Raw genomic sequence first — 26,031 nt, forward strand, 5'->3', positions numbered from 1 at the left:
TAAAGTAGGTCATGTGTATTTTCTGTAACCACTTTGGCCTTTTCAGGTTTGCGATGGGTCTGGAGCCTACCCGGGATCATTGGGCACAAGGCAGAAATACACCCTTCACAGGGCTCTAGTCCAATACACAATCTCTTACACTCACACCTGAGGACATTCTTGAACATCCAGGATACCTACCAGCATGTGTTTCTTTCCACTGTGGGAGGAAGCCGTAAATATAAAGGTTCCTGTACTGTTTTTCTGATGGGGATACGTTTGACGGTTTACCAGATCTTACACAGTCAGGAGTCACGTTTCTAAAACCTGTGAAAGCATTGTTCCAGTCCCCTCTAAAATATACCTCCCGATGAATGGATAACTCATATTTAACGGCCGTTTTAGGTGGGAATGAATTAAACGAAGGGTGTGTGACTTTTGCACAGCACTGTAAAACGAGTTAGTGAGTCAATGGGTTTTTGTTCTTTCAGTACAGAGAAATTATTGCCCGTGGTAACTGACCCTATGCCACCAGTGCAGCTGAGACAGAGAGAGAGATTAGGTTGAAAAACTCTGGAGTTTTCCTTTAATTTCATATAAATCACATGGACCTGATGCCACTGTATAAATTCAAATCGTAACGCCTCTTCACTTCACTTTGAGGTGCTAAAGAAAAGACGCAGATGGCGAAAAAGGACCCCTGAGAAGAAAGCTTCTTGGTCCTTTTCAAAGCCGTACCGCAGCAGGCTGAGCTCTATCCTATCCGTCACACAGGTAGGTACAGTGGTGCTCTGATAGAGAGAACTGAGAGGCAGGACACATTTGTGCAGCCCAGAGGCAATCCAAATACTCCCCGGGGACTAACAGCTCTTCAAGCACACTGCATCCCAGAGAGTGTATGGCACAGAGAGAGAGATGGAGAGAGAGAACGAGAGAGAAAGAGAAATAGACACTCACCCCATCCCAGACAGAGGAATCGTTTCCGGATGAGCCTGGTGCGCACTTTCCCCGTCACGGCCATGTAAGACTGCCAAGCCTCAGTCAGAACCCAGCAGAACGAGGCCAGAAAGAAAAAGTGCAGAAAGGCCGTCGTCATTGTGCAGACACCCTGTCGATAACAAATGAGAGAGAGACATATTAAACTTCTGCCAGGGCCACAGGAGATTAGTCTTTGGCACTGAGACTTGGCCTTAACAGCAGAAACCCGAAATGGAGCTTGTGTAGTCTAAGCACTAAGCCATTTGAACATGGTGTTAGGACACCGACCTATCCGGATACTCCATTGTTAAACAACTGGCACCATTTTAAGTGAGAGCTAACTGCTTTTACCTTGGGGATGCCACATATTATAGATCCAACCAGCACCAGACTTGAGTTTTGGATAATACACTCGGAGAAATCATATCTCAGAGTGTTCTTTGGTGTTCCACACCTGCAAAGACCTTAAATTGGTGTCTGGATTTATTATTATTATTATTTTTAAACCATCCTATCAAACGTTCTTCCAATGGGTCTTCTCTAGCAGCACTACAAATATCTGCTTTAAGCTTCATTGGGATTGGCCAAAAATCTTTTCCTTATCTTCTAGCCACTGAAAAAGATTCAGAAGGTTGCCTCCAAGTGCATCGAGCGCTCCACTGCTGCTACTGTAGCAGCACTTAGATCAAATGCATTTTCTGATTTATTAGTCTCAGAGATAACATGTACTAGCCCTCACAGTTCCAGTTTGGTTGCACTGAATGATGGGGAAGATGAACTAGCCATGACCAAACTGAGTTTGGTCATGTACTGAGTAAATCATTAAATATCCTTGTTCATGAAAAATGCTTGAGTTGTGCTAATTCATTCATAATGAATGTTGTAAAGAGCAGCTGGCGTTTTCCTACCTTGTAAAATATGATTTAAAATAAACGAGCAACAAGACTTCCTGGATGCTGCTTGAATTCTCCTTGTTTTCTGACTGGCTAAAGTAAGGGATCACTTTCATTTACTAAAACCTTCCTCAAAACTCGTTCTGCAACAACCTCACAATCCATCTCCGACTCACAACCTATTGGCTTAGCTCTTGGGCTGAGGTATTTGATTACACCCAGAGGACCACTAGTTCAACGAGGGAGGGGCTGGAGATCCCAAAAGGGCCTTGAGTTGCTCTTGGATCACTCTGCAAGTGCATTCATTTGTATGCAAGGGATATAGTCTTGAGCCATGTGACTCAAGGTCATGCCTTCTCAGGGAGAGGCAAGGATGGAGAAGGGTTTTGCAGCTGCACAAAACAAAAAAAAAACACTGCTATCTCACTCTGGTGAGTAAATCTGGTTCTTTTTGTCAACATTATGTAAGTCAGTCAAGACCGCCATCCCAGTCTGCTGCTGTTTTTGATTGCAGTTTATGCACCATTACTCAAAAACTAATATATCCACCAGTGTTAATTGGAGAACACCCAGATGCTGAATTAGATGCCAAATGAAAGGCATACTTCTCATTCTTGAAGCTTTATTCAAGCTGAAACAACTTCATGATAATAAAATAATACGCACTACCACTGAAGTGAAAAATAAAAAAGGGAGCAGCATTTTTGACCTTGGTATTTGTGTGTAGATGATTAGTTCTTTTTTTTATTATTATTTCTTTAAAGAGTTCCTTTTGAAGTCTATCAGAATGCAAATAAAATTTTATTTAGAGAATACTTTCACTAAACATGCTAATTTGGCAGTGAATAGCAGTAAATAGGCCGTACACAGTGAACAGACACTTGTAGCCAAAGTTAGCATGATTAGCTTCATGTAATTATAACAAATATTTAATCAATTTCAGTAATTCAGTGACATTGTTTATTAATTGTTCATCACATATGAATTGTTCATTCATATATATATATATATTTCAGTTTGATAGTAAACAGCTCTTTGTTTTTGCCGCTAAATGCTAGCTATTCACTGTTAGCGAGCAGCGTTCTGGACTGTGTTCACCCTGTTAGACAACGTTCAGTTGCCTGTGTTACAAAGATGAAGAAAAAGTGAAAACTAACATTCTATTCTATGCCACAGGAATATTATTCAGACTACACCAGACCTGAATTCCAACACAGCGCTAAATTTAGCAGATTCTGAACTAGAAAGCCATGTGTGAGAGCAGTAAATATACAAATGTAGTCTATTGGCCATTTACTGAAAAGTGTAAGCAATAAAGTTTTTCTTACCAAACTATTACCTCTGCAATCCCTTAAAAAATACAGGTGTGTAGGTGACCATTCAGACCCGTGGACCTCACAAGACCCCTGAAGCTGACCGGTGGTGTCTGGCACCAAGGTGTTAGCAGCAGATCCTTTTAAGTCCTCTAAGTTACAAAGCCCACTTCTACGCCTTAGACTTTTTCTTTCAGCACATCCCACATATGCTCGATCAAACTGGGGGAGATCTGGGGAATTTAAATGCCATGTCAAACACCTTGAACCCTTTGTTTCACAGTGCAGTTCAGATGCCTACATGCCCTGTTGTAGCTATTTCTGGTCAGCATGGACATTCTGACAGGTCTGTGGCTGTGCAGCTCCATATGCTGCAAGCTGGGATACACTGCGTCCACAAAAACGTACCACAGCCGTCATCACCTGTACACTAGCTCTTTTGTGGGGTCTGACCCCATGGCCTAGGCTTTCCTCCACATGCCTGTAGCACCCATGGACATGTGTGGTTCACTGGTATTCCTAATTGGGACTACATTTGGTAGGTACTAACCTCTGAATACCAGGGTCACCCTGAAAGTCTTGCAGTTTTGGAGAAGCTCTGACCCAGGCATCTAGCCTCCAGAATGTGGCCCTTGTCTCACAGATCCCAGTGCTTCCAACACACCAGCTCAAGAACTAACTCTTCACTTGCTGCCGAACATACGCCAACATTTGAAAGGTACCGTTATAATGAAACGATCAGTAGTTTTAATGTTATGGCTGAGTGGTGTATGCTCATATAATCAGTAAATGGAATGGATGGAACGTTGGCTGCTACTTTTACTCTCAGTGACAGCAAAAGAGGCAAAATGTACATGCCAAGTTTAATTATCATAGCACTCTTGCATAATGGCAATATTATATAAAACCCTCATCAACAGTAGTGTGTGTGTGTGTTTCTCCTCTTCTTTGCTTGGCAAGGCTCACTGTGTGCCCTGAACATTTTCTTTTAAGGTCCAATAAAGAAGTGTAGCCAAAAATATATATATATTAAATAATTCTTAGAAAACTCCGTATGCCGATTCACAGGAAGGACACGAAATATTAATTTGCAAATGAAAGAACACCAACACTATTTTTTAATATATATTCTTGTTATTTTTGAACAAATTCCCACTGAAGCATCAAGCCAGGAGCACCTCTACTGCAGAGCTGACTAAAGGGCATGGCTCCTACTGCCTTAGACATGGCAGCACCTCAGTGCCATATGGCCTTGTGGTAATTACAGATGGCATAACTATAGTAGCATTTTTTTTATTCAATCCTCCTCCCTCAAAAGCTTTAAACAGCGTTTACGTTCCATGTTCATTCATCCATTGACTGCTTCAGAGAAAAGGAACAATGTCCAGCTTCCACAAGTCCAATTTGCTTTCTCTTTATCCTAAGGTGCATGGAGGCTTTGGGGTGCCCATTATGGAGGGAATGCAACACCGCACAACACATCATGCACAGAGCAAGCATCACAAAGTGACAGATGCCTGCCTACAGACGGCCAATTACAGTCCAGGGAAACAACGAACGCCCACTCAAAAACTCACATACAAATGCAGGTATGCACACACACACACACACACACACACACACACATGATTACTACTGTATGTGCTGCACAGACATCATGAGAGAGAGAGAGAGAGAGAGAGAGAGAGAGAGAGAGAGAGAGAGAGAGAGAGAGGTGAACTGAACTGAAGTGAGGCTGCTTGACATCACTTGGGACACAGAGAGAGGAGCTCAAAGGCTGTGTGTGTGTGTGTGTTAGAGAGAGAGAGAGAGAGAGAGAGAGAGAGAGAGAGAGGCCTCGTTAGACAGGCGGGGTGTGTGACGAGGCTTCTGTGCTGCTATGAAACTCCAGTCTCTCAGCCCAGCTGCTGGACTGTGAGAGAAGAATCCCATGGGAGCACTTGGCCAAAAACAAGAGAGCTGATCTACACACTGCTCTATATATACTGACTGCAGACTTAGACAAGGCTTTAAATTCACTGCAAGGCCAGATATTGTAGGGGGTTATCAGTGCATAAAGAAACACAAGGAACAGCGTTAATGTGGCTACTAATAGAAAAAAGCTACAAGGACATGTGCGCATGGTCATATTTTGCATATTCATCACCAACTCATTAATACTGCTCAGATACCACTAGTGTTCTTCATGGGAAACACACAGGAGGAATAGTAAGCATGGTCATATTTGCATGTTGCTAGCCATAATATAAAGTGACAGTTTCCCAAAATAAAGGACCCTAGGGGCCGACCAACACCTGGGGGAAGGGGGAGGTGCAGCATTGAGGTGTAATTTGTTGACAAAGGCAAATATGTTGTTGAACATATTATTAACTAATACGCAATAGTCCTATTCATATAAACAGAAGTCTAGACATTGTTATATTATGACAAGTCCAGATAATGTGACCAATTTTGGAAATTGCTTTTAATTAAGGAGCACCTTCAAGACAACCACAGTTAGACATTGTGGTTATTAATTCCCTATGTCATTATGTCAGAGAGCACCGTTAACGATCTGCTCTATGTTCTTTAACATTACAAAGCTGCTCAGCTTTTCTCCAAATTATCCCATTCCACCTTAAATGGTGCAGGCACCAGAAAGTAATGGCTGCCCGCTTTATTCATTCATTATCTGTAACCCTTATCCAGTTCAGGGTCGCGGTGTGTCCAGAGCCTACCTGGAATCATTGGGCGCAAGGCAGGAACACACCCTGGAGGGGGCGCCAGTCCTTCACAGGGTGACACACACACATTCACTCACACCTACGGACACTTTTGAGTCACCAATCCACCTACCAACGTGTGTTTTTGGACTGTGGGAGGAAACCGGAGCACCCGGAGGAAACCCATGCGGACACAGGGAGAACACACCAACTCCTCACAGACAGTCACCCGGAGCGGGAATCGAACCCACAACCTCCAGGTCCCTGGACACTACCTGCTGCACCACCGTGCCACCCCCTGCCCCCTTTAAGGAAAGGAAAATCATTTGAACACGAAGCTGAGAAATAATGGAAATGCCTTAATAGATACTTAATTAAGCAGAAAACTTAGGACGACCTGTTCAGTTTTTAGTCTAACTGTCCCGTCCACCTTAAATGATGCAGGCTCACGAACGTGGCATCATTTAAGGTGGAACAGGGAAACGTGTCTGATTAATAAAATGGAACCAAGGAAATAGAGTTCATCTGAAGCAGTAAACAAGATCTCTCTCACACAAACACACAATGTGGAGACTGAACTGGTCGAATAATAATAATAACAATAATAATAATAATAATAATAATAATAATAAAAACTCTGGGTGCATGAATATGGCTAAATGAAGTGAAAAGAGGGGGGGCGGTGCAGAGCCTTCTCTGAAATCCAGAGTGCGTGCTGCCCTTTACAAAGGCAAATTGCTGGGAGATGTTGAGCCCACCATGTCTGTATCCATGGCAACAGAGGAACAGAGTTTGGGAGCATGGTTAAAGTCCGATGTGACTGATGTAGGAGGAAGTGGGGGTGGCGGAGGGTAGGGCTGTGTGTGTATGTGGTGTGTGGAGGGGGGGGTGGTTATAGGACGGAAGCTTGTTTTAATAGCAGAGATTCACTATGACGAGTACTGAGGGGAGGGAGGGGCCAGACATGCTCATTTGAATAGGGTTGATAATGTTTGTATGCACATGCAAATGGCTTCTATAACCTACCAAATAAAAACACACACCACAAAACCAGTGGAAGCTGCCTCTTATCCAGGCACTTACGAACCAGGACAGCAGTGTTCTTTAAAACATCAAGACCCTTTTCACTCCTCATCGAGATGTTCCTTATATGGTTGTGTCTTGAGGAGGTAAATCGTACAGTCTTAGTACAGAACGGTACCTGGAAAATGGTCTTTCAAGCAAACTGGAATGCTCTGAAGGTGCTCGTGTGAAAATATGGAGACCAGGCTGTTGCGTCAGTAGCTACAAAGGCAGAAGCCCAGGCTGCCATAGGAACAGTGAACAATCTTCCTCTGCTTTATCTCGACATATCACCATCCTCTGGAACAGGAGCATGAGATCTGCTTAGTGTAGCATTCACTTTGAGGGGTAAGCTGTGTACATCTTTGCAATCCCTAAGAATTACAGTCAAATTACACTTCATAATTGTCAACAGCTATAACACAGGTACATTTTAGTTGTCAGAACCTTCAATAATAGCATAACAACAGAGCGTTATACAAGTTCACTTCAACTAGAGTCTGTCATCAAAGGACCTTGAAGTGTCATTTGCTTCTCGCATATAGCACCTCTTAAAATTCAAAAACGTAATTAAGCCATAAGCCATAACTCAGGACCGGTGAATCACATTGTGTTCTTCCTTGACACTGACGCACCACAACAACTCAACTGAGCAAGTCATCAAAGTCTCAAGGAAAATGCAAGGAACAAACTACCAGCTTGACTACTCTGTAAACAAAGGGCAGGTTTACCATCCGAGAACCCTCCACACGGATTAGCTTCTGCTAGTTTTCCGTTGTTACCCAGTTAGCAAGCCTCTGTCTGTGCTCTGGCACTCGGAACTTGAGTGAATTAGCAAAGCATCCTACTTTATGTAACGCTGTCCGACAGTTTGTCACAACGAAAAGTGAGAAGTTCCAAGGTTTTACGTGTTCATGTTCAGAGTTGGCCCTGGAACTTTGTCCACAACTGCAGCCCAAGTTGTTGTAGCATGTCATGAATGTTCTCGTTCTTCTGTCTCGCCACACAATCCATCCATCCATCCATTATCTGTAACCGCTTATCCAATTTAGGGTCGCGGGGGGTCCAGAGCCTACCTGGAATCATTGGGCGCAAGGCGGGAATACACCCTGGAGGGGACGCCAGTCCTTCACAGGGCAACACAGACACACACACATTCACTCACACACTCACACCTACGGACACTTTCGAGTCGCCAATCCACCTGCAACGTGTGTTTTTGGACTGTGGGAGGAAACCGGAGCACCCGGAGGAAACCCACGCGGACACGGGGAGAACACACCAACTCCTCACAGACAGTCACCCGGAGCGGGAATCGAACCCACAACCTCCAGGCCCCTGGAGGGTGCGCCACCTGCTGCGCCACCGTGCCGCCCCGCCACACAATGCATTCCATTAAACTGTCATTTCTTATTCATGACCCTGATGATACACGCTCCTGCGCTATAATACAAGACGAAGTCCCGAACCTGAGTTTTACCCTAGGCTGAGTTCTGAGGAAATGGTTCTGGGAAAAGGGGCAGATACACCACACTTCTTTGCCTATCAGAGGAGTTGCGGGTTTGATTGGACTCTCCTGACCTCATCAGCGTGTGTAATGCATCGTAAGCCTCCGGGTTCTTCATGGGAAGCTGCATAATTAAATTGGAAATTGGGAAAGACGTTTTCCCGGCTTAACCTGTGAGGCTGACTCAGAGATGGGGGCATCTGATTAGCATAAAGTCTTTGATTTAAGAAAGTGCTCTCAGAGCTTCTACTGAGCTTTGGTGTTTTTTTTTTTTTTTAATAAAAGTACTGCTTCATTAATGCCTTTTTATGAAGAAGAAAGAGGATCACCTGTGAAGGATGATGCTAGTGCTAAAAAAATTAAGTTCAAGGGCCTGAAATTGAAACCAATTTGAATACAGGTGAAAGATGACATTAAATTTATGCCTTCGCTGACATAACATCAAAGCTCTACTAATTCAGCGGGGTCCAGTACTCTGAGACCACGAGAAGAATGTCTTTATTTTGAAGTTTTTTCAAATTTAATTAACATTTTTCAGTGAGGCTTATACTATCAGCGTAATATTGATTTATTTGTCTTCTATTACCTCTTTAACCTGATCAAGGTTGCAATGGGGCCCCCTCCAGGGTGTGTTCCCGCCTTGCGCCCAATGATTCCAGGTAAGCTCTGGACCCACCGCGACCCTGAACTGGATAAGGGTTACAGATAATGAATGAATGAAAGGTTGCAATGGGTCCAGGGTTTACCCAAAAAAAAATGGTTGCAAGGCAGGATCACACCTTGTACAGTATGTCACTCATTCCCCTAGTCGGTCACAGTTGTTCGACCCACAATGGTTCTTGGAAATAACAGACAGGTGCAGTATTGTAACCGAATAATCAGAATTTTGAAGTGTGTTCTAGAAATAATGAACTAGCCCTGGCCACAAACGCATTATTTGATAGATACTTCAGTTAATGTCCACATTCATTAATGCATTCATTATCTGTAACCCTTATCCAGTTCAGGGTCGCGGGGGGTCCAGAGCCTACCTGGAATCATTGGGTGCAAGGCAGGGAATACACCCTGGAGGGGGCACCAGTCCTTCACAGGGCAACACACACACTCATATATTCACTCACACACACAGAGACTTTCGACTCGCCAATCCACCTACCAATGTGTGTGGAATGTGTTTTTGGACTGTGGGAGCACCCGGAGGAAACCCACGTGGACACAGGGAGAACACACCACACTCCTCACAGACAGTCACCCGAAGCAGGAATCGAACCCACAACCTCCAGGTCCCTGGAGCTGTGTGACTGCGACACTACCTGCTGCACCACCATGTTGTCCACATATGTAAGTTATTTGTATCAGATCACAATAACGTTTGTTTTGAGTTAAGTCAGAGCCAGGTTTTGATAACATGTGAATAGCTATTTCTTTATAATAGTGGTCACAGGCGATAAAGTTCCTCACTAATGCATGTCTTTGTACTTCAGTGTAAGAACTGAAGGGGAGACATGTCTACATCAGTACCAGAACCTTCAGAATGGCCTCTCTTGTGTCTTCAGCTGCAGCAAAGTCAACAGCTCTCCTAACCTTGTTTGATCAGACAGGAGCCTATTTAGCCTGCACCATTTCCCTCCATGAACACCTCTTGTCAAATAAACTGCTTTTTTTTTCACACACAAAAGCACTACTCGGACAGAACTAGGTGGGGAGTAGGTGGTGGAGGCCCTGGGGGAAGCTTTGCAATGACAATTCCCACTTAGCTGAAGTGCTAGTGCACTTTTGAAATTAATTCTTTGATTGTTTAGGCCATTATTCTACTTCAAATGTATTTATTTATTTATTTTTATTTTTATTTTTTACTAAAAGGCTAAACAAGCAAACACGCTGATTTCTATTCATAATGTCGCTCACCCGGGGTGTTCCAGGAAACACTTTTCAAATTAGCATCCTTTTAAATATTCAGACCCAACCATTCAAACCTAATAGACTTACCTCTGTTCCACTCTGCTGTCGTTCAACAATATCCCAGTTTAACAAGCATTTATTCACACTTTGTCAAAGATTATTGTAAGGGGCGCTTTTTGGTTCTCCAATTAACGTGACGTACACCCGCTTCCTGCCTCGGAAATACACACACATGCACACTGTCTGGCAAGTCGTCGTCACTGTTTTGACATAAGTCTCTTTCCCCCCTATTAATATTCATGACAAATGTGGTGCTGCTCCATTAAGATATGAACATTTCCTTCCCTGCACTCAACAAGTGAACAAGGCCTAAAGCAAGGCACTTAAAACCATATATAATTAATAAAGACTATGTACACCGATCCACAGCTTTAAAAAAAAGAGAAAGAGAAGGCTCCAAACAAAATAAAGAACAGAGAAGTCTGCTCACAGGGCTGAGTGGAGAGGAGATGGAGAGGAAGCTTTCTCAAAGGTTCGCAGTATAATGCATTATTAGAAAGTTGTTGTAGGCTGGGAGAATTCCCACAACAAAGAACAGAGTTTCTGTGCAGTATATTTTAAGTATTTATGCCGTTTTTCCAGTTCACCGAAAAACCACTGATCTGCTCTTTCCCCTAGAAGACAAGACGATGTTGTCTTGGTGCTCCAAATTGTTTCGTACTTGCAGGGAAAGAAGTAATAAAAAGTATCTTCCTGTTGAAAGAGGCCACAACAGCCTGAGCTCCAGAGAAGTAAAGGCTGTTATGAGTGCCAGACGCTAGCTTTAGCGATTGATCAAACAAATATGGAACACACTAATGATGAATAGGCCCCGGCAGATGAAGGGATTTGTCTCTGTAAATATAGGTTTGGTACTTCCAAGTCTTAATGCAGAGTGGGCCCGGTGTTGGTCCTGCATCTCTGTTATCTTGACATTCTGAAAGTCAGGTCACATATAGCCATAGGGAACATGACCAATACATGCCTTGGCCACTAAGGTGTTTTATTCAAAACAATGCTAAGTAGGTTGGACAAGCTTTAAAGGAACCATGGCTCAAGCCTGTTCAACCCAACACACAACTGGTGTGCACATCTCTGTAAAAAATGGTTTTTAGACTCTCTACATACTGTTGCCATTGTTATTTTTGATTTCATAGCAAAAACTACTACATGAAGTCTGCAAGATGGGTCTAACTCTCCTTTAAAAATGTGTGTAAGAGTGTGTGGAATGGAGAGTTTATCTAGCAAGGTACCAACGTACAAGACTCCTCCCCTGAAATCCATGTTCTCCAGCTCCCAAATGCGAAAGGTTGTCAGCTGGAATAAGAACAGACAGCCTTCTAAACTTTAAACTCCCAAAACAACGGCAAACTCAAAAGGATGACTCCGGCAGCAGCCCTCGTCCCTTTAATGCAGGAGATGTTAAACAGAAGCAAAGCTTTACAGCAGCTTCAATTAGAGTTGAGCTCTTTTAGTCAAGATGAGGGTGTGCGTATTGTGGAGACTGAGAGCAGCTGGTGAAATGAAGCTGGTGAAATGTTATGTCACACTGTGTTAGCTTTAAAACGTTAATTTTGGGCTGATAACATGGTTTTCTAAGTGGCGAGAACGTGCGCCTTTGAGAGCACGCTTCGTATGGTAATGCTGGTGGGCAGATGTTGTCTTCCCTGTCAGTGAAGCCAAAGGAGTAATGGTGTAAAAATGCCTCCAAAAGTGGTGACTCAACTGCTTAGATTTTGGAGGTTTATTTATAATTGGCTCTGGGCTTAAAATCTGATTGGCTGAGCCAGATTGAACACTTTTAACACACTTTTGACCACCAAGTAACAATTAACTTGTGTATTAACACACTAATTCACTACAGGGTATCATTCCAGTCCTATGAATCACAAAGTGTACTAATAGAAATGGAATAAAATTGAACTGAAACTGAGTGGCTAGCAAGTTATTAGCATTTTTGTATTAGATAGCCAGTTAAACAGCTGATTAACAGACTAGACCACTAATCATGGGTGTTAGGCTGTGCATTGTGTATTTACCAAATGACTTATTGCAAAACGGCATAGAAAAATAAGGAATATGGCCAAAGAATGGGAGAAGAAATGTGTAGCACCATTATTTGAATGCTAATATAATATGGAAAAGCTGTCCAAAGGGGCCACATAAACTCACCTATATTTTGCTATAGTCATTATTAAATTAATCAAATGGATAAATGTCAGGGATTTCCACCACTTCAGGCACTAAAACACCATATTTAGAGGAAAATACAATAAAACAGAAATCCAGACCTCTTCACATGCAACCCTGATTGGTCTCGAATTCAAATCAGACACAGCTTGGGTCCAAAAAGCAGACTCTAGCTTCAAGTTCCTCTTGCTTCTTGCCCTGTTCTGTCACTCCAAGCACTTGATCTGGCCAACCAGGAAGATTTCATTTGATTATGTGCCCGGTCTGTTCAGACATAAAGTATTTCATGGAGTTTAAGTAAAAGGCACTTTTTCATTTAACTGTATCCCTCAGCGCTGACGGAGATCCAGCAGGATGCCAAATTGTGGAGAGCTCCCATAAGCCCGTTTGAGCTGCTAATGGGATGTGGACAGACTCTATGGATTTGTTTAAAAAAAAAAAAACCTCCCTCTGAGTCTCTCTGGCAGGCAAAGACGGGTGGTGGTTTTACTGCTTGTTTGTCTTTGGATTGACATTAGAGAAAAAACAGTTAAAAGAGAAAATAATATTAATAGCAGAATCTCATCTGTTTAGAACACATTGCTGCAAACACCAGTGTTCCCATTAAATCTAATAAAGTGAACTAAGCTACTGCTGGTCAGACATGGTTTTGCGCACAACATGTTAATTTATGTAAAGAATCCCTTCCTGGAGGAATGTGTACTTAATAAAGTGTTCATAAAGCAATAGCCTTATATTTCAGAGAAGCTTATGACAGTATTCCCAATACACTGTGATTTGATTGACATGAATGTTTCATTAAATCATTTACCATAGTCACTACAAGGTTACTGGTAGGAGACGTCATCCATGTTAGTTCTAAACAAATTACTTTATTAAAAATAAAGATATATGTATTTACTAATGCCCACAAGCATTAGTTGTCATACAATGTTTGTATTGTCCATTTTACCCTAGACACTGCTATTAAAACCACTGCTTGTAGGAAAAAGCCTTTTATAGATTTGTGACATGTCATATACAGGGGGTCCTCGACTTACGACGTTGATCCGTTCCTACGTCACGTCGTAAACCGATTTTCGGTGTAAGTCGGAACATACGTACACACTGTACGTAAATAACATACTGTATGCACTTATCCTATCCTAACATTTATCCTCCTCAGTCCTGAGCCACGTAACCGTGTATTCTTCCGCCGCGCACACCAACCACGAAGTTCACGTTACGACATTTACGACGCGAAACCACTTAAGTCGAAACAAGGCTTGTCGTAACCACGAAACATCGTAACTCGGGACTGACGTAACCCAAGGTGTGAGATATGTCCACTGCACAGTGACCTACAATAAAATGCTAGTTACAAAGCCCATGGCATTGTATAGATACTAATATAAACTGAAAGGAACATTAACTTCCACACATTATTCAGCACATGTTCTCATATCTCCATGTTGCCAGTTGTTTGTTGCCTACAATCCACTGTGACCATTTGTCAGTTGGACTAACACCATCAACGGCATACACAGCAGGATAAAGGGATATCAATGGGTAATAGTGTAATATTGTCACATCAATGCCAATTGGTTTGTTTACAATAATAATGTGCCTGGTCGGCCACAACGATCATAATATTCCCTTGAATTCAGATGGTGATTTTCACTGAATTAGCCTTGCCCTGCTTTCCTCCAGGCTGTGTGCTGTTCCTTTAAAATCGACACTCCTTTGTGCTATGCACAAACACTAGCATTACATATTTTAGTGCCAGAGAGTGGAGAGAAAAAGAGGGAGAGAAAGAGAGAGCTAATAATAAATGCAACGCCCGGGCAGCCTTAGCTACTGCACCATGGAGACAGTACAGCCTGGCGCTGTGCTGCTCAGCCCTAATTCATTCAGCTCACTGCCGACTCCATGCTGCAGAAACCTGCGAGAGCCTTGTCTCTGCACTGTTTCCCATGGCTAACTTCTCTTTGGTTGGACCATATGATCAAAAATGGGCCTGTACATTTTGGTCTATTCAGGCAAAACTGGCCTGCTGGGCCTACTTGAGGAAACGTTGGGTACATTTAAATGAACATATTACAAAGGTGGATGAATGTAGCGTTAATTGATCATTCAGGCGAGACAGGATCATTGGGGCTACTTGATGAACCTCTGTGTACCTTTTATATCTAAAGCAACAAATAACTGTAGGTGATCGCACCATCAGTAAACATGCCTTGCCTTTTTTGTCCAGCTGTAAACTTGTTCAATAAACATGTAAAACTATCAACAAGCTTTTAGTCAGAAAAGGAAATAGACAAAAAAGAAGAAAATCTGCACGTTCTCCAAACCAATACTCACATATTTACACGCAAAAATGTATTTTTAAATGCCCCCAATTCTAACCTTTGGTCCCAGAAAGTCAGGTAGATGGCAGACATGTTTCCTCATGGTTGTTACTTATATGTGGAACATCAAAAAACACTGCGGAAAAAAAATTTATGACAGAAAAACTCTACAAAAAACACACACACAAAAAAATCCCAACAAACTCCCAGTACGGAGGCACCTAGCTTTTGGAGTGTGGGGGGAAATCTGGATGTGTCTCTTGCCCCGACTTGGTGCGGCGATGTCGCCCATAATGAAAGGGTGGGATGACATGGTGTGTGACTACCACTGACAGGCCTTCAAATCAACTCAGCATTAGGAGGAGCCCCAGGCTCAGCAGCACTACCACCCATGGACAGCACATCGGCCTCGTGATGGCCCGCCACAAGCAAAGCACCCACAATCCTCGATTCATCCCCACACAGACACGGTGGCCTAGATCGACACGGCGAACAACAAAGGCAAGGCGAGTATGTTTATAGAAAACTGTTCAGAGAGGACGCTAAGTATGTATTCTCTGGATAACACTGACCGTTTCCAGTCAAAACCAAGATTGTGTTATTCGTTTCCCACTGTCAGGAAACAAGGAACACTGGAAATAACACAGGAGCATCCAGAACTAAGTATCAAAACTGACTTTTCAGTAAGTTGTCTACCATTCCATTCTTTTAGAGAGATTACGGAGAAAATGTGTAGCTAAATTTTTCCAAATCTCCAAAGTTCAGTCTAAGAAGTTTGTTGCATATAATCCCAAATCCATTAACAACGATGTGCTCAAGATTCTAAGGGGGTCTGTCTCTTAATCTGAGAACATTAGCAGCTTATTTGTTTGATTAGCACATTTCTTTTCTCAGAATTGGCGTCTGTTACCTCTAAAAGTTATCAGCTTTTCTGTACCTTTGTATTTTGAGATTGTCATCATTGTAGCATTTTTCTCTATATCTATTATTTCTTCAAACTTTAGAACCCTTTGACTTCTCTCCTCAGAAATATCTGCTGAACATTACTTGGCTTTTTATGATTGGACAGTACTCTTTTTAGAGAATGGCTTAGCAAACAAACCGTTACTATAACAACAAGAAACTTTCTTTATGATGCTATGGTGACCAGAATATATGCATAGTTTTCCGAAGTGATCAGATTCAAATGTTAACATGGTGATTATTCTTTTTAATAAACATAGTGTTACAGACACACTACCTCTGTCAACTAAAAAAGAGATTTCTTTTTTAATTAAGCACAAGTGGATTCTGATTAAGGTGCATATGAAAATGTTATGGATTATTAGAATGCATGCAGATGTAGATAGTGATATCTTTGTCAGGAGTAATGGATACACGGAGCTGATAAAAGACATGATTAAAGCTTGTACTTTATGATGTCATAATGATGTAGCTGTGTGTATTCTCCCTATCACTTAAATGTCCGAACTCATCAGTAGTACATCTTGGAGCCGTAACTGGTAATGCGCAAGGTGTCACATTAATAACGTGACTAACACTTTAAACGCGATCCATGTTCAAGGTGAGGGGAAACAAATAATTTACGATAAGTATCCGACCAGGCGAAAACTGGTGACGTTTCCCTGGTGCAGTGTTTCAGTCAGTAGAATGGTAAATGCTTTTCGGCAAAAACTAAAATATAAAATAAAATAAAATTTGCAGTGCAACACCAAAATGGCCGCTCTCCTCCATGAGGGCCCATAGAGAGATAGAGAGGAAAAAAAAAAGGAATGTATGTGTGCCAGAGCAATGTGTCATTCCTGTAACAGTGTTGACTCACTCACAATCTGTGTGGGCAGCGCTCAAATAACAGTCTCTTCTGAGCAAATCTCCATCGGCTGATAACAACGTCGTTCCCTGTAACTTCAAAACAGAAGCGTCGCTAACAAACGTCAGCTCCGACACGCTAGTGAGCCATGCTTTCATTTTCTGATTACTCAAACGAGGCTAGCATGGTGCTGTTCCCTGTGAGCAAGCAAATAATTAGTCCTCACCCTTTTGTACTCGTGAATTTACAGGCGTTTTTTTTTCTTTCTTGGGCGTGTACGGCTACATCTAGATCTCTGTGTGTACAGTGGATACAGTGCGGTGGGTAACAAAACTGCCTTCTATGTGTGAGACCGGGGTTTGCTTCTTACTCAGGAGCAAGAGTCCTCGGGCAAGGCTTCTAATTCCACATTGGCCTACATGTTAAATACGAGGCTGCTTCGGTCACATGTGATACATATGCAGCAACTGTAACAATGACCATGATGTAATCATCTCCATGCTTTTCCTTCACTCCAGAATAATTGCAATAAAAATAATTGTGGCACACCCTTAGGCAGATGGCCTTTTGGAACCTGTTTCACACTAAAACCTGACATTTAAGAAGGTGCCCTCACCCTGTTGCCTTCCATTCACGAGAGAACTGAAATCTCTCATATATATGTGGGCTCTGGATGGTACAGAGAGACTGTTACATAACCAGACCATTTGGGCTGCGAACTCTAATGGAATACAGCATCAAGTCTGCAGAAGCACTTCATGTCAGTCCAATTTCACTGCGCAGTCCTTTTATATTCTGTCTCTAAAGCTTCATACCTGTCTCTGTCTGTTCTAAGGGCATATGGAGAAGCAGAACTTGAACAGTCAGCAATACAATACATTTCAGTTGTGCGTAATGAGAACGGTGGGATACCTCCTTAAAGATAAGGAGAAATCCTTGATTGTCAAGGGCACCTCACTAGATTGCTTGTCTCCATACTCCTAAAAGTGATTAAACAACAGGCCTGGTACTACTGTGAGACAAATCTGGCTTTTATACTGCCTTGGTTTTTGGCAACTATAAAAACAAACAGAAACATTGGAATCTGGCTAACATTAGGTTAACTATCTCTGGACGTATTTCCAAGGGATTATACCACATGGAGGATCATGTTATAAGCTCAGTGCCCCAAATCTTTTGCTTAATCTTGGGAAGACTAAGAAAATGTAGTCTAGGATACAGTATTTCATTTTAACATTATACAACAGTTAACAGTCCAACAGTTAAAATAAGTTAGCATGCTAATTAGCATCCCAGCTACTGATAGCAAAGTAGGTAATCATCTACATCTGGAAACAATTAGTGTTTTTTTTAGCTAACTACTGTCCATTTGCTTGACATTTCTTGCTGTAATTAACGTAATCTGACAGTAACCAGTGACACCAAACCTTTGAATTCAGCCAATATTAATAGTATATTAATAGTAACATGTTAGCTGTCGTTAGCAGGCGCCAGGTTTAATTGACGTAATTCACTTAAATACACAGCTACTTACAAGACGTGGCATAGTTTGTGCTTTTTCAGGATAGATTTGTGACAGTAATGGACTTGTTGCCTCTTTTTGTCATTTCTGCAGAAATATACACAGAGGAGATACAAATATTCTCTTACAAAAACAACACATTTCTGAATGATGGCTCGTAGTATGATACATAGAGATGATCGGTGTTTGTTTACTTGTGCCCAAGCTGTTTCTTCAATCAGTTGGGAGTTACTAAAGAAGCAAAAATCTTTTTCAACTGAAGCTCAATTATTTTTATGGCAATTTATATTTGATGACTGGGATAGACATGCTGACATAAAGGTACGAGTATTACAACAGTCTATTTAGCCAGTACCAGACTAATCAATCATTGCATCATGATCTGACTCAAGCACTGTCTGCAGTTCCTCCAACAGATGGTTTAAACAGAGCATTTGTGGTTAGACTGAATCATACACAGAGTGCCTGCTTATGACATATTTGTGTGTGTATTTCAAAAGCCATCAAGTTTGTCTGGTTAGTGTCTCGGTTTATGAAAGTGTTTCCATTAAGCTTTGGTTTTCGATCATGCCAAGGCCGAGATATCCGAGGCTGTCCTCATCACTCACTCTAACTATACTGTGCGACAGGGCTCTAAATCAAGACCTCTGAGAGGGAGATTATGGGGGAGCATTCCAATGCTAAACTCCAGCATGCTGGATCTGCATTATAACACTGGGAGCATGCCTTGGATGTCGTAAAACATCCTTTTGATTTGACTTGGCTTTCTTAAACTTTTTGGTGGATGACACTTTGAACGTTATGAAACCTCTGTGTCGACGAAGCAAGGCACTCAGAAGTAGCTCTTTGATGCTAAGTTGTGCTACCATGGGTAGCTATGAGCAGATGGTGCAATGGAACACAACCTGTCAGACATCAAAGGTTTTCTGAGTGCTAGGAGTATGGTATAAAAAAAAGAAATCTTACCAGAGACACTTCTCCAAGCACACAACTCAGCTCCAGTTCAAATGAAGCAGCAATTATTGTCAGAGCCTAAATAGCGCCTTTAATTCAAGAAACATCAATAAACCGCTCTAAGTAGAAGGTTAGTGACGTCAAATGTGGCCTTGCTAGGTTTGACCTGCTGGATCAGTGATGGTGATGTTAACTAAATGAGCAAGCGCTTCTTTAATCATCTCCTAACCATGCTTCGCACAAAGAAAGACACAGAAAAGCTAAACAAAAGAGAGGGTTTCTTCTAATTGCTCAGCCAGTACCACATTTCGCATTGTCTGTACTTAACATAATAGAACACACATATAAAGCCACGCAAAACACTCTGCTGTGGGAATCGTAACATCTGGATAGGTAGGTAGGTCACTGCACAGAAAGTAGGGCACAGCTTGACTTGTTTAGAGTGTCACAATGCTTTAGCACTCAGAGATTAGCATAGAGTCCAGGAGAGGATCTGTTGCTTTTTGTTCTTGTTAACGTGCACCCGACTTGATCGGAGCAGACTTCTCTCTGTACTTTAAAGACTATACCGTTTGGAAAAAGACTGACAACATAATCAAAGAGTACAGCAGCTGATAGGAGGCAAACTCAGCAATGGACAAGAGCTGGGAAAAAAAATGCATCAGAGCTTACAGTGTTATACATTGAGCTGCCACAAAGGGAGTTGTGTTAGATGCCATATGTACAACTTCACTAAAGCCTTTCCAGTGGTTGTAAATAAGAATGCACTGAAAGTCAAGCTTTTGAAAAGATTCAGAAATGCTGGCAAATATAAGCTTCCAGCATTGTGTAAAAATCTGTAATTTTACAAAATGCTGCATTTGTTTACTGATCTTGCTTTTGAACATAGTGATTTAATGCTATTATTACAACAGCAGGTGAACCGAGAATACCTCGGTCATGTGACTATTTTCCTAGTTTCTACTGGGGGAATTTAGGCTATTGATTTGTAATCAGGGGTCACCAGTTTCAGATTTGTGAATTCATTCATTCATTCATTAATTATCTGTAACTCTTACCCAGTAAACAATTAGCCGTTGATTCAACGTTGAAATAACGTAATGACTGCCGTCTAATCAACGTTCTCTTAAGGTTGAAAATGAAAGTTGAAAAGACGTCCAAAAACAGATATTGAAAAGACGACTATTAGACGTATTTTGGACGTCCATTGACGTTATTAATTGGTCCCGAAATAAACTACTTGTATAAAACGCATTTTGGACGTCCACTGAGGTTATAGATTGGTCACCACTTAACTAACTTATTAAGATGGATTTAGGACGTCTATTGACGTTTAAAACATGTCCTTGACGGACAGACTACTTTTAGACCTATTTTGAATGTCCAAGGACGTTCCTTGTTTACTGGGTATCCAGTTCAGGGGTCGCGGTGGGTCCAGAGTCTACCTGGAATCACTGGGCGCAAGGCGGGAATACACCCTGGAGGGGGCGCCAGTCCTTCACAGGGCAACACACACACTCACACATTCACTCACACCTATGGACACTTTTGAGTCGCCAATCCACCTACCAACTGTGGGAGGAAACCGGAGCACCCGGAGGAAACCCACACAGACACGGGGAGAACACACCAACTCCTCACAGACAGTCACCCGGAGCGGGAATCGAACCCACAACCTCCAGGTCCCTGGAGCTGTGTGACTGAGCCACAGTGCCGCCTCGATTTGTGAATTGTTGTCATTTATTTACTATTACTGCTATTTTGGTTCCAGACAAGGATATTCAGTTTGGTGCCCTTCTGGTTAAAACTCAATGGAAAGGTTCTTTGAAGAACCAAAAGTGCCTCTTTGCTGACATTGGTCCAAATAACTCTTTTGGACCAGGTGCTTTTATTTACAAGAGTGCGCTCAATGGATCCCAATAATGTACTGAGAGAATTGTTATTAAATTCCATAATAAACCAAAAACTTAAATCAGTGACAATGTGTCCTTGAAGATGATTAATCCATGGACCATGGGCTTGACCTCCACTGTTAAAGTAAGCCCTCTATTTTAAGTGAAGATTAGAGCACAATAATGAATGAACCAGTAAGTCGGGTGCAGAAAGTAGAGGAAGCTCTTTACCGCATTATGGGTCTGCGTCTGTCCCACCAGGATCAGGATGTTGGAGCAGATGATGGACAGGCAGAAGTTGATCAGAATTATTGATCTCTCAGACCTTATGTACCTGGAATGTAAATATAAAGACATTCACATACACAGCACTAAACCTCAGTGGGATCATCTGGTGTACTCTCAAAGCAAAGCTTACCTCCATAGTATGGCATACACCACAGCCAGGGTGATCAAGGCCAGGCAAGACAGGCCACAGCCCACGATCAGTGTCACAGATGGAACCCCTGAGTACTCCATGGTCTGTGAATGAGACACAATCAGTTTCAGGCTTTGGACCTCCATAAACATCTGGTTATGAAGCGTTTTACAACAAGCTTTATGCTGCAATGATGGGCCATTTCTGATATCTGGCACAGGGACTATGACTAGCCTCTTATTCCACAGATAATAACACTAATACAGACCATTATGTCTGTTTCTTTTGACTAGGCGTGTTTCCTGCTGAGGGACCCTGACTCATGCCCTTAAGCACACGCTGGCTCGAATGACTCTCTGGATTCAGCTGAGCCAGGACTCTGAATTATAGCATCAGTCACTGGGATCTGAGGGCTTGAGGCAAGTGGAACTGTTCTCCATTGAAAAACAAACTGGCAATCTACATTCATATGCTGCAAAAAGCATTTTATATAGTATCTAATAGGGTTCTAGCTAACAACTTGTCGTGCCATACTCTGCCATAGATGAGCCACTTTTGCTAATATGTTTAAATGGGTAATGGAACCAAAAGTGGTTCTTCTATGGCAGTGCTTAAAGAACCCTTGGTTCCTATATAACTAGAGCCCCTTGTTGGTTCCTGTAGGTTGCTGATTTGCTTCTCAGTGGGGAGTGGTAAACCTCTGTTGGGTGTTTCTTTAGAAAAGGCAACAGGTTTTAGCTCATGAAGGACCACTTACCCATATCTAGAGCTGGGAACATGCTCATGGTTCTTTGGCATGTCATGCTTCTGCTAAAGAACCCCTGAAGAACATTTTAAGGATGTTATATGGGGCAATATATGCCCTGAGACCCACAATTTGCACTCAAAAAAATGTCAAATCAATGTTCTTAGCTTGGATGCACATTTCTAGGAAACATCTAACGTTCAAACAGCCTTTACATTATGGAGAGGGTCTTTAAAACCTCAGGGAACCATTTGTTTTATGGCATCTCCCCAAGAATCCTTTATTTCTAGGAGTTCACCCAAAAATGCTTGGTATTTTTGCATCAGAAGCAGATTATTTTGACAGTTCACCATTGAAGGAGCGAATATGCAGCATGTGATATCAACAAGTAATGTTTATTTAACAGTCTCTTATATTTATATACACTACATTAGTAACGTCTCCCTGCCGTGCTGTGGTTTAATGAGCAGCTTCTGCAGTAAAACACAAAGGAGACCTGTGAGGCACGACACAGGTCGTGGAATTTGGAAATCGAATATGTCCGACGCAGTGAAACTTTTTATGAACGTGCTGATTGCAATTTGCCCGTTAATATGTCACAGCTCTCTGGCATCTCAATTTGTGGCTCTGGATTGTGTAGCCGCACCGTGCTCGGCGCCAAAGGCCTCAAAGCAACCTTCACCACTTTATCTCCTGCCTGCCTCACTTTATTTACGGCTCTTTTTTTTTCCCAGAATCCCACCCGGGAGTTTTTTTTTTCCCTCTCTCTCTCTCTAACTACATCTCTAGTCCTGGCTACTCCCAGGAGTCACAAGTCATTGTGACATATCAGCACTGCACTGCAATGATGGGACTTTCTCAAACTTTGGCCCTGGTCTGCATAACCCAGGCATGTTATCGTTTACACATGGCCGCCATTTGTTCCATGTGTGGTCATGTGACTTGGGAAAAATGGTTGTCTCTCTCTCTCTTTTTATTTATCCTCCCTGTGTGGCTAAATCCATGCAGTGCTTTTATTGTTATCACCTGTGCTGATTGTATTACTGGATAAAACCCATACACAAAACGTTATGTCGACTAACTGATGCCTGTTACTCATCTAATAGGGATTCCAAAACAGCCCTCTGGGTGCATGCAGATCTAAATGTGTGAATAGGACTGAACATGCAGTGAGTCAGAATAATGGAAGTATTCTGTGGTTAATGATACTTTAATAATATGAGGCTTGCATTCTCTCTCTCACACACACACACACTTACACACACTTATATATGACTGCAGGTAGATTGCTATCAAAATACCAAAACGGCAAAGGAAGCCATGCATTCGTCCAAACAATGTAAAGACGCTCCACTGAGCCACCCATTTACATCTCCATCAGCTGTGAAATGCATATCAAACAGTACTTACTATTTCTCTAGGCTGTTGAGCCAAAATGGCGAAGGTAGACACGCGATCACATAAGCATTTAGTGTGGGATGCATCGGTGAGCACGGTTTTACATCCTTTGGAGGACCACGTTCCCCAGGAATCGTTCCTGCGTGGAAGAAGGGAGAGATCAGATTAAATATCTCCGCTCGGCTTTCTGCAAGAGCTTGTCTGGCTCACTACAATCCCAAAACAATGCGGCATCTAATCTACTTATCCCTCGCCAGTGTCGAGGAAAGGGGAGAGAGGGAGCGAGAGATTAAAAAAACAAAACAAAAAAAAAACAAAAAACAAAAGCGAACGCGAGATCGACGGCAAAAGTCCAAGGGGTTTTTATTTCGACACAAACAGCGCGGTGAACGGGGGACAGTGGAGCTGTCCACTCTGCTGCTGGTGCTGACACCTCCAATTCCTCCGTCCACTTCTCCGTTCAGAGCACGAACAAAACCCAAATGCCTCGCGGTGCAACGTCTACAACAACGACACCGCACACAAACACGTTCACGCGTATTCTCCTTGGGGCGATAGCGGTGTACGATTCCGTTTTTTCCCCCAGTTTTCTCCTTTTTTCCTCCTTTGCCTCACCCTCTCTTCCTCTGTCCGGGTGGTATACTTCCCCTTCCTTTATTTCCTTTCCCTCTGTTCTTAATGTTCAGCTTTTGGACGCTTCCTAAGGGAAATTTTCACCCTGGAAACGGTGGACGGCATCAGATTGATACTGTTCCCTCTCGCTGGTGCGGGCGGAGGTGTGGAGGGGGGGGGGGGTGTTGAGAGGGAGAGGGGAGGAGGGGGCCACTCGCGCACGACACGCGAGCGGGAGAAACACAACTAGCCTATGCCGTATTTAGGCTAACGCTCCCCGCCAAATGCAACGCCGAGTCCGGACTTCGTTCGCCTCGCTTCGGCACGGATTCGGAAGAGGAATTGCGAGAGGAACGTGCGCACTACCCCGTCAAAAAGGACTGGATGGTAGCAGCCCGGTTTTCTCTCACAGGCAGGCGAATAGAGGGAAGGAATGAAAGATAGATCGATAGAAAACAAAAAAAATAAAAGAATAAAAAAACACCTTTCTGCCTATTCCTCCCGCATCTGTTTCAAACATGGCGACGAGACTCGACAGTCGTTTTTGAAGAAGAACCTTGAACTTCCTTAATACTTTAGCTGTTCAGAATTTGTGTCTAATATTCAGTCTTCTGCAGAAAGTCCATACACAACACACTCACTCTCGATCATACAGGTGCACTTTGTAGTTCTACAGTTACACCGTGCAGTCCATCTGTTGCTCTTTATACTTTACAGAGACACTAACGGTGGTGGTGGTGGTGGTTAGCACTAACACAAGTGGATCAGACACAGCAGTGCTACTGGAGTTTAAGCAAAGGGTCCACTTAGACACACTTTATCGGTCATGCACAGTTTATAGCCCTCTATCAGTGGTCACAGAAGGGGAAGGGCGGTGTTTAAAAACTCCAGGAGCACTGCTGTGTCTAATCCATGTGCACCAGTGCAACACATACTAACACACCACCGCCACATCAGTGTAACTCCATCCCTGAGAATGATGCAACAGCCAATTCCTCCTATGTGGGGTCCTTACCATTTTAAAGGACAGTGAAAAATGGGGCTAACAATGTATTAAGAGCAACAGCTGGACTACAGACTGTATCTGTTGAGTCATAAGTGCACCTGTATGGTTAGAGGAGCTGAAAGTATAAAGTAAGTAAGTATAATGTGTATTATTTAAGGTTCTATAGCTGGGTTGTTTAGTGTAAAGGTCTGTAGACACCTCCCCACATATAAATAGTGAATGTTGATACTTTAAGTTGTTTTTTTTTTTGACACAGCTTTTATAATCTTCTTTAAAAAGTATGATATGATACAGAGCAGCTGCTTAGTTTCACCATGCCCATGCCAAAGACGGATGTTGGCCAGAGAGAGGTAGTCTGTGTTATGATGAAACATCATCCAATATCTCTGGGAAGAGTTGGAGTGGCAATAATGGTCCAAAGCTAATCATCCAACATTATGCTCCCGTTGCTGAATTCCAATGAATATTTACCAAAATGTTCCAACATCTGGTCTAAAGCCTCCCCGTTATGAGCTGAAACTTTACTTTTACACCACATTGTTCTGTTGTATGAATATTGCAAGGTAATACAATGTAAAGCCGGTCTTCAACATGAAGTTAATCCTGATCTCCACTGTATACAGAGGGCAATTGGAGTTACTGTGGCTTGCTTATGTTCCAGTAGCACACAGAACTAGAGTGGAAAAGCTACAGAGGTCTTCAATCTGCAATGGAGGGTCTGCAAGATCGTAATTAATGTACCTTAATTAAAAATCCTCTGCTATCCCAGCACGTGACTCTAC

General features: G+C 42.5%; 1 protein-coding gene across 4 annotated transcripts in view; it reads right to left on the minus strand.

Annotated features, from left to right (window-relative positions):
- Window positions 1-26,031, minus strand: part of adgrb3 (adhesion G protein-coupled receptor B3) — a 224,876-nt gene that overhangs the window by 23,781 nt on the left and 175,064 nt on the right. For all 4 annotated transcript variants that reach the window (XM_066662037.1, XM_066662039.1, XM_066662038.1 and 1 more), the window contains 4 exons: window positions 23,644-23,770; window positions 21,489-21,592; window positions 21,302-21,404; window positions 937-1,087 (listed from right to left, as the gene is read on the minus strand). In XM_066662037.1, coding sequence (XP_066518134.1) covers window positions 937-1,087; window positions 21,302-21,404; window positions 21,489-21,592; window positions 23,644-23,770 — 485 coding nt within the window. The remainder of the gene's footprint in view (window positions 1-936; window positions 1,088-21,301; window positions 21,405-21,488; window positions 21,593-23,643; window positions 23,771-26,031) is intronic.

The sequence above is a fragment of the Hoplias malabaricus genome, chromosome 2, assembly GCF_029633855.1.
Source record: "Hoplias malabaricus isolate fHopMal1 chromosome 2, fHopMal1.hap1, whole genome shotgun sequence".
Lineage (NCBI taxonomy): Eukaryota > Metazoa > Chordata > Actinopteri > Characiformes > Erythrinidae > Hoplias > Hoplias malabaricus.